The sequence below is a fragment of the Glycine max genome, chromosome 18 (genome assembly GCF_000004515.6).
Source record: "Glycine max cultivar Williams 82 chromosome 18, Glycine_max_v4.0, whole genome shotgun sequence".
Classification (NCBI taxonomy): domain Eukaryota; kingdom Viridiplantae; phylum Streptophyta; class Magnoliopsida; order Fabales; family Fabaceae; genus Glycine; species Glycine max.
In genome coordinates, this window is record NC_038254.2 from 30,116,670 (window position 1) to 30,129,699 (window position 13,030).

A 13,030-nucleotide genomic window follows, 5' to 3' on the forward strand; every position below is an offset into this window, starting at 1 on the left:
ATTAATAGTCTTGATAGTGTCTCTGCCTCTGGGCCTTCATCCTTCTCCACTCGGGGGCTTTGTCCTTCTCCACTTGGGCCTTCGTTCTTCTCCACTTGGGCCTTTAGCCTGTATTTGGCCAGTTTCATGATTCTCATCATTCCCTCCTTCTTGGAAAACATTTGTCCTCAAATGTCTAGGATCATCACCGGATTCAAGTACCACTTCCTTCCTTTTCTTGTTGACTTGCTTGGCATAGCTTTCATTCTTCTTTGCAATTTGCACCTTCACTTGGTCATACAATCTTTTCACATACTGAACTTTGGCATGTGCATCCTTACGTTGAGTCTCTTGGGGATTGCTTTTGTAAGTTGGCCTGTTAGGCAATGAAGCTCCGGGGAGGAGATCAACTTGATGTTCTATGCCTCTTGAAGGTGGCAGTCCATGAGGAATCTCCTTAGGAAAGACATTTTTAAATTCCTGCAATAAGGGTTGAACACTAGGAGAAATAGAAATAGTAAACTCATTAGAATTATCAGTAGAAATTTTACTGTCTTTGCAATACTGTAGATTGAGTGGTTCATGAGCAGGTAACACTTTCCTCACTTCACTCGCCTCTGCAAAATAATTAAATTTTCTCTCATGTGTATCACTCTCTCTCTTATGTGTATCACTCTTTTCCTCGGGTGTATCACTCTTCTTTTTCATATTCCTTTGTGGTGCCTCACTATTTTCTTTCTCTTGTTCTCTCTTTTCTCTCATTCTGATTTGGTCATCACACACTTCTCTAGGGAATAGAGGTTTAAGAGTAAACGAGGAAGATTTGGCTATTCGTCTGTAGGGCTTTTCTTTGTTACGGTTCAACAAATGTTGCATTTGTGTAGTCCACGCGTCCAGAAATAAGCGTTGAGATTCGTCCAGTTGATGATATACACCACCATTGTCACCAGCTCTTGCCATGATTAAGGAACAAAGAATTTTGCAGTAAATTAAAAAAAATTCAGGACCTCACCACACTCTACTCACGTGTTTCTCTCTTTAATGGTAGTTCACTCGTGTTTGATGCTCTCAATATAGGCTTTTGTGTGATGTTTTCACTCTTGCCTTTTACCACTCACTCCCTCTTAAGTTCCTGGATGGATCGAATTAGACACACAAGGTAATATAAAATAAAAGGAAAGACAATATAATTATCAGAGTAACAGATTTGATTTGGGATAATAACTTGGACTTGATTTGGATAGCAGATTGGATTTGATTTGGATAACAGATTAGATTTGGATAACAAATCTGATTTGGATAAAAAATTTGATTTGATTTGATTTGGATAATAGATCAGATTTGGATAACAAATTAGATTTAATTTGGATAACAGATATGATAACAAATAAGATAACAGATAGGATAATAGATAAGATAACAGATATGACAATTAAACTTCAAATGCTCATAACTTTTGTTACGGTTGTCCGTTTGAGGCCCACTATATATCAAAACGCTCAGAATTCAGAGGAAAATCTAGATAATGGGATTTGTTCCACGATTTTCTTTCAAAAAAAAAACACCTCTAAATGCCTCAATTTCGTGTTCAAAGATCAAACACCCACTTTTTTTTTCAAATTTTTTTTGCAATTTTTTTTTTGACACAGTGTGAAAGACACAAGAAACAAGAACAAGGACGTGACAAGAACAAGAACGCAAATAACAGAACACAAGACGCAAACAAAAACAAAACAAGATGTAAACAAGAACGCAAATAACAGAACAAGGACAAAAACACGAACCTAGACAAATTACAAAGAAAAAAAAAATAGGATAGGATAGGATAGGATAGAACCTGTATCAAGAGCCGAAGCTCTGATACCAAATGATGTGAATCTGACTAGGAGCGGATTGTTTGATACAGGCTACGAAGGTTTGGATGACGCCACTTCCAGTGAAGGAAGATAAGTCATGGTAGACGCCACTTCCAGTGAAGGAAGATAAGTCTGGGTAGACGCCACAAGGATTACCTTGATAAGTCTGATAATTGGTTCAACAAGGAACCCGGAGAGAAACTCTCACCAAATTTGATCAAAATGCCAAAAGTCTTTTTTTATTCAAAACAAAAACCAATACTTATAGTGTATATGAACTAAAAGATAAAAATAGACATGGGCCTTCTAAATAGTTTGGGCCAAAATTACAATAAATAAAAATTATAACTAAAAAACATATTTAACTTGGGCCTTCAGCAACAATTAATAGTCTTGATAGTGTCTCTGCCTCTGGGCCTTCATCCTTCTCCACTTGGGCCTTCATCCTTCTCCACTCGGGGGCTTTGTCCTTCTCCACTTGGGCCTTCGTTCTTCTCCACTTGGGCCTTTAGCCTGTATTTGGCCAGTTTCATGATTCTCATCATCACATTTCCATGATAGATTTTACAGGTCTCAACCTAAAGTAACTATTTCCAATTTGATGAATAAGAGGCAAATGGTTGACGAATCAGCAATAGACTTCATAGAAAAGCTTAGAAATGGTGGAAGTCATTGCTCAGTGTAGTTGCCAGAAGTGGAATATGCAGTCGTGTCATCTGGGAATATGCATGCTTAGCTAAAAGAAAAAGTGGTGGCTCAAGAATATGGTGACCTCAATCAATTAACTTCCAAGGCCAATCGGATAGCGCAATTCATACATGAGAAAGAATTGAGGAGAGTTAACAAAGGATGAGGATCCCATTTGATCTCATTAGTTAATGTTGATGAGGAATATGGGGAGGTTTTTGAAGAGGAAGCTGAGATCGTGGCTGCTGAGATATTACGGGGGAAACCTTATTCATGTCCAATGTTAAAGCTAGGGAAGAATAAAGGTATTGATGGCGATGAAATATTTGAGTATGACTTTGACGTATAAAAAGAGGATCAAATTTTTTTATCATTTGATAAAGGACTAGCAAATTTGAAAGAAGGGCACAAGATACCATCCCTGGAAGAGTTAAAGGAAAAAAATATTGCAAGTGGCATAATTGGTACAACCATTTTACGGCTAATTGCATTGTATTTCAACAAACTATATAGAGGGCTTTAAAATAAGGCCACTTTAAGCTAGGCGATAAGGGTGCAACCAAAATGGTAGTAGATACATATCCCTTCCTGAAACTATGGTGTCCTATGAGCAGTCTACCACCAAAAGAAAGAACATGAAGCAGGTATGGTAGCTAAAGACCAAAGGGAAACAGGAAACTAGAATGTCCTTAAGAAGAACTTTAGTGTTTGAGAGGTTGTAGTTGCCACCATCCATAAGAGGTATTTAGGTACCTCACTAGATTCGCCTAAGTATGTTTGATAGGTTGGAACCTCAAATAGAGGGCACCTTTAATGAGCCAACATATCAAATTACTTGTCCTAAGTTAGCTAATATGCGAAGAGCCATGAGGAGGAAGGAAGAATCCATGAAGTATAAGAAATTGAGGCAGCAAATCCAAGACAACATGGAGTTGACTCACGTGTCAGAAATTGATGATAGCCCAATCCCACGGAGCAAAAAAAGGATGGCTAAATTCAATGTCGAGATAAGAATGAAAACCTTGCGAATAACTATTGACAACAAGGGAAGGAGTACAACCAGGATGATTAAACCATTTACAAAAGCGAGAATATGAAAATGGTGCTTGAATAAAAAGGTGGTTTAGGAGAAAAAAAATCCACAACTTGGAGGATTAATTTGTACTCAGAAAAGGACACTGCAAATGACCAAGGTTGTGAATAAAATGAAGTAGACCTTATCCGTGATTGCATATCTTGTTAGGTCTGGACGATCTACTAAACTGGACAACCTACCACACCTTAGATTTTGATGTTTACAATAGTATAATTGTTGATAATCTAATAAGTTGATGTTAAGTGTACAAGACCAACTTTGTAAAAGGGCTTTATCGTTATTATATCAACACCTACAGTTCTAGTAAGTCACGTCTATGCTTAAAGTGGAAAACATTTTGTTAAGATATATCTGGCATCCAACGAGCTGTAAAATCAATCACGTCCACTTATTTTGAAAATTAGAGTTTATACATTGAGTGCTTTTATTACTTTCGTCCACTTGTTATAAGTCACTTACATACTCATTTTATACTCTTATAAGTGACGTCTAATCGAGTACGAAAAGGCAATGTTAGCCAGAAAGGGAAGTGCACAATCTCCTTCTTTACGAAATTTAGTTTTGCCTTGCTTTATTTGAATTTAAGGAAAGGAAAAAATAGAAGAGAATATAAGGAATTTACAGAATTTTCCTCCAGAGGTTGCTTTCGATGTAGAAGAGGAGCACATGTTGTTATTTGTATTTTTATTCCTTTCCTCTCCAATCAGAGCGTGTCACATCGCCTCACCTCCACATGTGAGACAACGATCATATCAAGACTCACCGCTAATCTTGTAATGGATCCTTCATTGAAGTCTATAAAAGGCAGTCCCTACTCAAAAATAGAACGTGAAAAATCATGGAAGAAACTAGCAAAATCTCTAAAATGAAACTCTACTAAATCACTGGATGATACACTTGAGATCATATTATCTATTCTTTGCTAAGAAAATTTATTTGTATTCAAGCTTATATTCTTTATTCACTCTTTGATTGTTATTGAATCGTTGTATTCATTCAAACTTTTGTTTGTGAAAGCCAAGAGTGACTTGGTGTTAAACAACACTTGTATGTTCTTAGATTTAGGTGGAGTCTAAGGATGTGCTAGAACTGACTACAAGAAAACTTGTATAGCCAGGAGTGGCAGGACAAAATGCTTGTTTGTAATCAAAATTTTGATTTGTGGAACCCTTTACAATTGCGTAAAGGAGAATTGGATGTAGCTCTGTTTGAGCGAACAAGTATAAACCAAGTGTTTCTACATCTCTCTCAAGAGGTTTTATTAAGTATTCTCTTAGCTTACTTTGTCACTATTTTCTCACCAAGTGTTTATCTGAAACCTTTTTGAAATTATTGCTTTACATTTACTGGATGATCAACCTCTATTTTCGTCAAACTTGTTTTTCCTTATCAGTGGACAACTCCAATGCATATATCTTTTTGAACTTGTCATAAATTATTCATTTACAAAAAAGTTATTGTATTTTATTAACACACTGTTCAACCCTCATTCTAGTGTGATTTGTGATATTTCAGATCTGAAAGCTAGGAGGCAAGGAGAGAATCCAATAAGTCTAGTAGTTTTTGCATTGGATCATACTTTCAACAAGCATCTGCTAGTCACAACAAAAAAAATCATTTGTTCAGTTGATTCAGCCAACTATCTCCAGCCGAAATGATGGATGCATGTGAGAAAATTGATCAAGCTTTAGAAGATAAGGGGAAAAAAAGTGTTGCTTTAGAAGAATTAATAGAATAAGAGTTGAAATAGATAGCAGACTCATTGCTGGAGGCGAATGAATGATGACAACTTGCTAGGTGCCAAAATCAATGTTATAAGCTTGATACCTAGTGAGTTTTGGGCCAGCTTGAGTCAAAATGAGAGATTAGATGGAGATGTATTGGAGAAGTAGAGGATGAGAAGTAAATTGTCATTACTTTTGTTCATCCTACACTAGAAATGACCAAGCACTTGAAGCCTTTGTATGTTAAAGCCTAGATAAATGGTAAAACGTTGTCCAGAGTATTTGTAGATGGAGGATCCATTTTTGAATATCATGTCGTTGATCACGTTGAAGAAGTTAGGTAAAAGGAAAGAGGAGTTAATTCCTATAAATATGAAAATGGCCAATTTTACTGGAGGTGCTACTCCAACATTAGGGATTTTGGTAGTTGAAATTACGGTTGGACCTAAAACCATGTATTCAACATTCTTCATTGTGTTCAGAGTTTGAATCAAGACTAAAATCATGGGATTCTGGATGAAATCAGTTGTGAATGTGAAGATCCCATGATCTAGGGAGTGGTTCCTGAAAAATCGGAACATGGGATATGCATCGCATGGTTGCTTAGTTGAAACATGAATTAACTAGTTGAATCAATTGAAAATGAAGGAGTCGTGTATGAACGTGGATAAACATGATTTAGATTAAGTTAGTTTAAATTTTACGGTATAAATAGTGGTTGCATAAACCTTTTGTGACCTTCAACAAAAACACAACCCATCAATGCAATTATTTTCCAGATTACCTTTGTCGATTTTATTGCTTTCTTTTGAATCCAGCTTTTTCTTTTAATCTGTTTACATTCTAGTTAAGATTCACCCTAAATCAAGTGGTTTCTTAAGTAACCTGAGAGCCTGCAAAAGGTCAAGAGGTAGATTTTCTCTCTTCACGACCAAATTGTTTGATTCAATTACTCAAATTTTGAAATCGTATTGAAGCAGTTATGTCTAAATCTGTTTCGACTAATCATTGAAATTGTGTACGAAAACAATAACATAATATATATATATATATATATATATATATATATATATATATATATATATATATATATATATATATATATATATATAAAGAGAGATGTTGTCATTAATTGTGGTATACATTTAGAAAACTATTGTAAAAATAATATAGAAATTATAATTATATAGTAAAACTAAATCATATTTTATGATAATAATCTTTTTATAATAATTAGCATGTCAATAATTGAATAGTCCCGTGAAAATTTAAGGTGATCTTTATATATTTTACTATTAGGGGGATTATTATTGTTTTTCTAAATCTTTATGGTTTGGGGCATATATATGGTTAATAATCTCAGCTAAATTATCGTTCTTCTCAATGCTTTTTAATTAAATGTCAAAAAATAAAACAAAAAAAATGCCTTAAGATTCACTATCTTTTTTTCTTTTGAGTGAATTACACATATCTTACTTGAGATGGAAAGAAATTAAACATATTTTCTCTTCTTTTGAAAAATATACCCATGTCTTCCTTAAAATTTAAGAAATTATATATGTTTTCTCTAAGGCTTAAGAAAATTATACACATATTTATTTTATTTTTAAAACCTATACATCTCCCTAAATATTATCTAAGCATTTGATAGTAGCAAGACACTTGTGTTGATAATCTTGATTAAAAAAGACTAAAAAAGTGATGTAAAAAAGTTGAAAAATTTAACATTTTTTTACAACAACATACATGTAAGTTTGAATGTATCCAAATCTAGTTTCCGACAAAAAGTAATATTTAAATTTTGCGAGTACAAAAAAAAATAGACAAGTTTTGTTGCATTGGTAAATTTCAAACATTTTTATATTTTTTAGGACAAATATACATTTTATCTTTTTTAATCAAAATTATTAACGTATATGATTTGTTATTGTCAAATGTTTAGACGACATTCAGAAGATTTGTGTAGATTTTAAAAATAAAAGAAAAATATATATAATTTTTTTATATCTTGGAGAAATCATGTGTAAAATTTTACAAAATAAAAAAAAAACATGTATAATTTTCTTTAATCTAAATCATTGTAATTTACTCTTTTCTTTTTAATTGGTGCTTGGTCTATTCTTAGATGTTAGAAACTAGGTAGTTGGCACGGTTGATAGAATTCATCCGATGAATATCTTTGAGAACTTTCTAGAAAATATATTGGAGTCCAATTTTAGAGTTATCCCAATCCAATCCGTAAAGAACAAAAGCATCTTTACCGTTATTACTGATCCACCGGTGAAAAAGAAAGGCCAAGAATTAGAAAAAGAAATAATAAATGAATTTACTCCAATCCGTTACTTGATGTTTATTCCAAGTCAAAAAAGTTAGGATGGCAGATGTTCCAAACCACAACCAGTATATGTTTTAATAATATATTTATGAGAAATTATTGTTGGTTGTATATGGTTATTGTTCCGAGTAATTACATTATTGATGGCAGATGTTCCAAACCACAACCGGTATATGGTTATTGTTTTAATAATACATTTAAATTCTCTATTGAAATAATATTAGACAAATTTGTCTAGTGAGACACCCATAAATTGGTTGGTGATAAAAGATGAAAAAATTAAATTTAATTTTTAAATATAAAAAATATGATAAATTAATTTTGTAGATTGTTTAATGATAAATTAATCTCTAAATTTTATAATTGATTATTAAAAATATAATTTATTGTCAAAATAATTCTATAATATTATAATTTAATAATAAGTGATCTCATAAATTTAACATGATTAATTTATCATATTTTTATATATTTAAGGATTAAATTTGTATTTTTTATTTTTTAAAAATTAATTTGTCACCGTATTACACCTACAAATAAATTTGACTATTTATTTTAAATATAAATTAGGAGTTTAATTTTTATTTTGTTAAGAAAAAATGAGAAAAAACCTCCATGATATGAGCTGATTGGATATTAAGATTAATTTAACTGTAGACATCATTAAGCATGATTTCAGAATGAAGTGAAGAACTAATGATGAGTGTAATTTTGTAAACATTACTCCAAGATGCATATGCTCCATGTGCATTTACCTTTACCATTTTCTCTTGCATATTGAGCTTCAACTTGGCATACCCCTCCCTGACCTAGCAAAATCACCATTCACCATGAAGGAAGAACGCCCCCATGTGCAATGCACATGCACATCACTTCATGTTCCATTTAAAGGGTGGTCCAAACGTTTCTTAAAACGAAACAAATTTATTAGTAATTTACAATTATTATTGAAAGCAAAAGAAAAAGACCCTTTCACCCCGTCGCAAGAAAATAATTACTACTACATCACATCACAAAGTTATAGAGAGAGATATTGTTAAAAGAGAGAAGGATGCATTAATTGGAATGTAACTATTCCGGGACTATTGCAGATTCCCCCACACTGCTTTGCCTCACTCCATAAGTACCCCATTTACCCTTGCCCATTCGCATTCCCAACGAACCAACACAGCCTCACAAGTAACAAACTTATAACACACACTCTCTCTCTCTCTCTCTGCAATGGCTGGAATGGTTCCCCTTTGCATTGCATCATTGGTCACTCTTTTTGTTGCAACAAGTGCTAGAATTCCTGGGGTTTTCAATGGTGGTGCATGGCAGGGTGCCCACGCCACTTTCTACGGTGGAAATGATGCCTCTGGAACAATGGGTATGTACAAAATAAAAAAACAAACTCAAAAACCCTTATTACTCTTCTAACTTTTTTTTTTCAACCACCCTCTAACCCCAAACCATATTTCTCACCACATCACACTATTTCCCCCCTCAAATCTCACTATCTCAAACCGTTTTGTTACTTTTCAACCCAAACCAACCCTCTTTTTTCTGTTTTGAGCTCTTCCCACGAAAATGTCGCTGTTTTTATGGCCTCACAACATCAATTTTTCCTTAATCTGGCCAATTCTTCAAACCCATGTTCGGTTTCCCTGTCCCTTCAAAATGCATACCACTTTGTTCTACCATTACAAGTAAAATATCTCACCTTTCATTTTTACACACTCCCTGAAACCCCCTCACAATTATTTCAATTTCCTTGAACATGAAAATTTCGTTGTACTTATTTTGTTTGTTTTAATTCTTCAATTCATCGGGAACAACATCTACTTAATCTGAAGTTCAATCCAAGAGATAACAAAGCTTGATAAAAAAATTACTTTTGTTAACAATCAAATTGGGATACTACTAAATCTTAAGTTGAGCACATGTCATGTGACCTAAAACTTGGTTACTAAACCCATATTTCCCATATTTAGTCGAGTTATTGTTTCAAAATAATTTGCTTTATTTTGTCAATTTTTATTTTTAATATAATAAATACATGGTTAACTATGAGTCTATGACCATATTTGTCTAATTTCTATTAATTAACGAAAATACTCGACATGCATTTTTTTCCGCTCATTTTTGCTTCATTTTGTAATTTTCTCTCTCTACCTTTGCCTTTCTTTTTTCTTTTTATCCTTTTACTTATTTCACCCACAAATCCACAGTGTAAAACCAAATTTATGAGTGACTAGAGAGTCAAGTCTTGTATAAATTCATCCCAACCAAAAAATTTCTCTAAAAAATTAAAAGAAAATGTAAAACATCTACTTCCAGTTCAGCCTATGATAAAAGTTTCACTCACTTATCTGATATTGTTCTCCTTAATTTTTCTATTTAATTATTTATAGGTGGGGCATGTGGGTACGGGAACCTATACAGCCAAGGGTATGGCGTGAACACCGCGGCCTTGAGCACGGCGCTGTTCAACAACGGGTTGAGCTGCGGCGCGTGCTTCGAGATAAAGTGCGACCAAGATCCGAGGTGGTGCAACCCGGGAAGCCCTTCCATCGTCATCACCGCCACGAATTTTTGCCCTCCCAACTTTGCCCTTCCCAGCGACAACGGCGGCTGGTGCAACCCTCCTCGGCCCCACTTCGACCTCGCCATGCCCATGTTCCTCAAGATCGCTCAGTATAAAGCCGGCATCGTGCCCGTCAGTTACCGCCGGTGAGTATAGCAAAACTTCTTGCGTAGTGTAAATATTTTATTTGTAATATGTTTTTATTTACAAGGTGTTAAATGATTTTTTTTGTTTAATATTATTTTTATTGATGATTATGATATTTATAATAAAAAATATAGCATTTCTGAGAAATGGGAAAAGTAAAACGTCAGATCTTCATTACTGTTTTGTTTTAATTCCATGAGTACTAAAAGGATAATTGGTTATTAATTTTTATAAAAATTTGTTTTCATTACTGTTTTGTTTTAATGTCTTACGAAGCCTTTTACTTGTTAAATTTAATGATCTAATAATAATCTTTACAGTACTTGTTAATCAGATCTTCAAAATATTTATGAGATATATATTGCATTGAATTTATTTAAAAGTTTAAAATGTGAGATTTTGTTTATGAAAGGTTGAAGATGGGGTAAATATTTTTTGATAATATACATAAACATTATTGAGGGTTTACTGATAATTTTTGTTTTATTTTTTATTTTGAAGTCGGGATTGCTGTAGTTGTAGTCTCTTGTAAATTGTAATTATGATTTTACATTTGAGTTTTGGTATTTTCTCTATTTTGGAAACCGTGGTATAAAGTGGATTTAGTGGGATGCCTATAACAAACCGAACTTGCAGAGAAGATGAGGTTGAAGTTTTTTCATGTTGATTGTTCTCTTCCCAAATTCCTTGTTTTCTTGGCAAACAAACAAACGAAACCCTATCAGAATATAATCTGCAGCTTCGTCCATCGAATATATAGTTAAAGTCAATTTAATAAGATTATAATTTATACCCTTTCTTTTACTTTTTAAACAATACATAAATCTCTTTTAATTTGTATACTGCAGACATAGATCTTTCTGGTTAAATGTTGTGTTGATATAAGTCATTTCAAGTGTAAAATATGTAAAATTTTAATAAACGGGTAATATTTGACCTGTTAATTAACCCATTTGTATTCAAATGGTTACGGCTCCTTGATTTAAAATATGGCTTTTTATTTTTTATTTTTTGTTTTTAATTACATACTCAGTTACACGCAAATGGTAGATTCAAATGGTTACCTAACACTATTTATTTTCCAGTGGTAGATAGATTGCAAGAATTTACCTGTAGTGTACCTTTCCTCAATCTTCCAAATGGTTCAGGATTTGGGCTTTTAAGTCACAATGACCAAAATAACCTCAACATTCAACAAATCACCGACGCAGAATCATATTCTTCGTACGCCCGTGGAGAGTTCGCTGTAAAATCAACCAGAGAAAAATGTTTACCCTAAAAATGAGGGCACTGTTGCCTACGAATACACCTAGTCTGCGCCGATTTGTTGGGTCACAGTCACACCCACCACCCACACATCCTACCAAAAGTTTTTGGGGCTCCGTAAAATATTAAATTGCCAATAGCTCTCGGTCAAACCTTCAAGTTTTAACCGTCAACAGTGACTTATACTCTTCTGTTTTTTTTTTTAAATACTTATTGAGTAATTTTGAAGCTAAATAAGCTAATGTTATTTACTGTAATTTTTTAGTAATATTTTCAATTTATTGAATAATGATACCGGTATCCTCTTTTAAAATTATTTTATTAGTAAATTTTTTTGTTATTTGTGTACAGGGTTCCATGCAGAAAGGTCGGTGGAATAAGATTTACGATCAACGGTTTTCGTTACTTCAACTTGGTTCTAATCACCAACGTGGCGGGTGCAGGGGATATCGCGCGCGTGAGCGTTAAAGGTTCCAAAACCGGGTGGAACAGCATGAGCAGAAACTGGGGGCAAAATTGGCAATCAAACGCGAATTTAGTGGGCCAGGCCCTTTCCTTCAGAGTCACGGGCAGTGACAGACGCACCTCAACCTCTTGGAACGTGGCACCTTCTCATTGGAAGTTCGGCCAGACCTTCACGGGCAAGAATTTCCGCGTCTGAAAAAAATAACAAAATTTAAACATGGATGTTTGTTTTTGTAGTTGCGTTTTGGTTTTTTAGTTTTCCCGCGTTCAACTTTCCCTCTATTTTCCCGGGAAAGTTTGAAGCCGTGTTTTGGTTTAAGTGTGTAGTAGGGGACAGAAAGTAAGAGAAGGGTAGATAAGGTAAAATGAAAGTGACTTTACTATAAATGCTAGTAGTGGGTGTGTGTAGATGTTTCTACCACCTTTTGTTATTGGAGGGTGAATTTGTGTGATATTAATTATTACTAAAGTGTATTGGGTGTTGCTGGCAATATTTATTACCCAGCAATGCTTTTTGTTGACTTGGTGGGGGCTGAGGAGGCTGCAAGGTTCATGTAGCCCGCATCTCCTTTATTATGAACTAGAAACATTATATTATGTAATATCTTTCAGTTATAATGCATGCCTCTTTAAAATTGGTGAATTATGTTTCGTGTTGATGTTGTTCCTGTATGGTTCTAGTTTGTTTAAGTTCTTGAAAGAAAACATAGAAAAATTCAAATGAAAACATACATGATTATTTAAATCTGGGTTGAATAACTTTCATATAAAAGGAACTTTCTTATTCTACTATGGGTTTACGGGTTATTCTATTACGGGAACTTAAAAATTTCCTAAAATTGAGGAAGTTGAGTTTGCCTGTAATTAGAGGTTACTTTCAATATTCAAGAATTATGGGCAGGCCCATCC

The 13,030-nt window shown here is 33.8% G+C and overlaps 1 protein-coding gene across 1 annotated transcript; it reads left to right on the plus strand.

The window, feature by feature from the left end:
- The first annotated feature begins 8,751 nt into the window (after positions 1-8,751).
- LOC100803595 (expansin-A4) lies at positions 8,752-12,767 on the plus strand. Its single transcript, XM_003552016.5, has 3 exons — positions 8,752-9,046; positions 10,071-10,389; positions 12,008-12,767. The coding sequence occupies exons 1-3, from the start codon at positions 8,899-8,901 to the stop codon at positions 12,315-12,317; spliced, it is 777 nt and encodes a 258-aa protein (XP_003552064.1). The 5' UTR covers positions 8,752-8,898; the 3' UTR covers positions 12,318-12,767.
- The last annotated feature ends 263 nt before the right edge of the window (positions 12,768-13,030 follow it).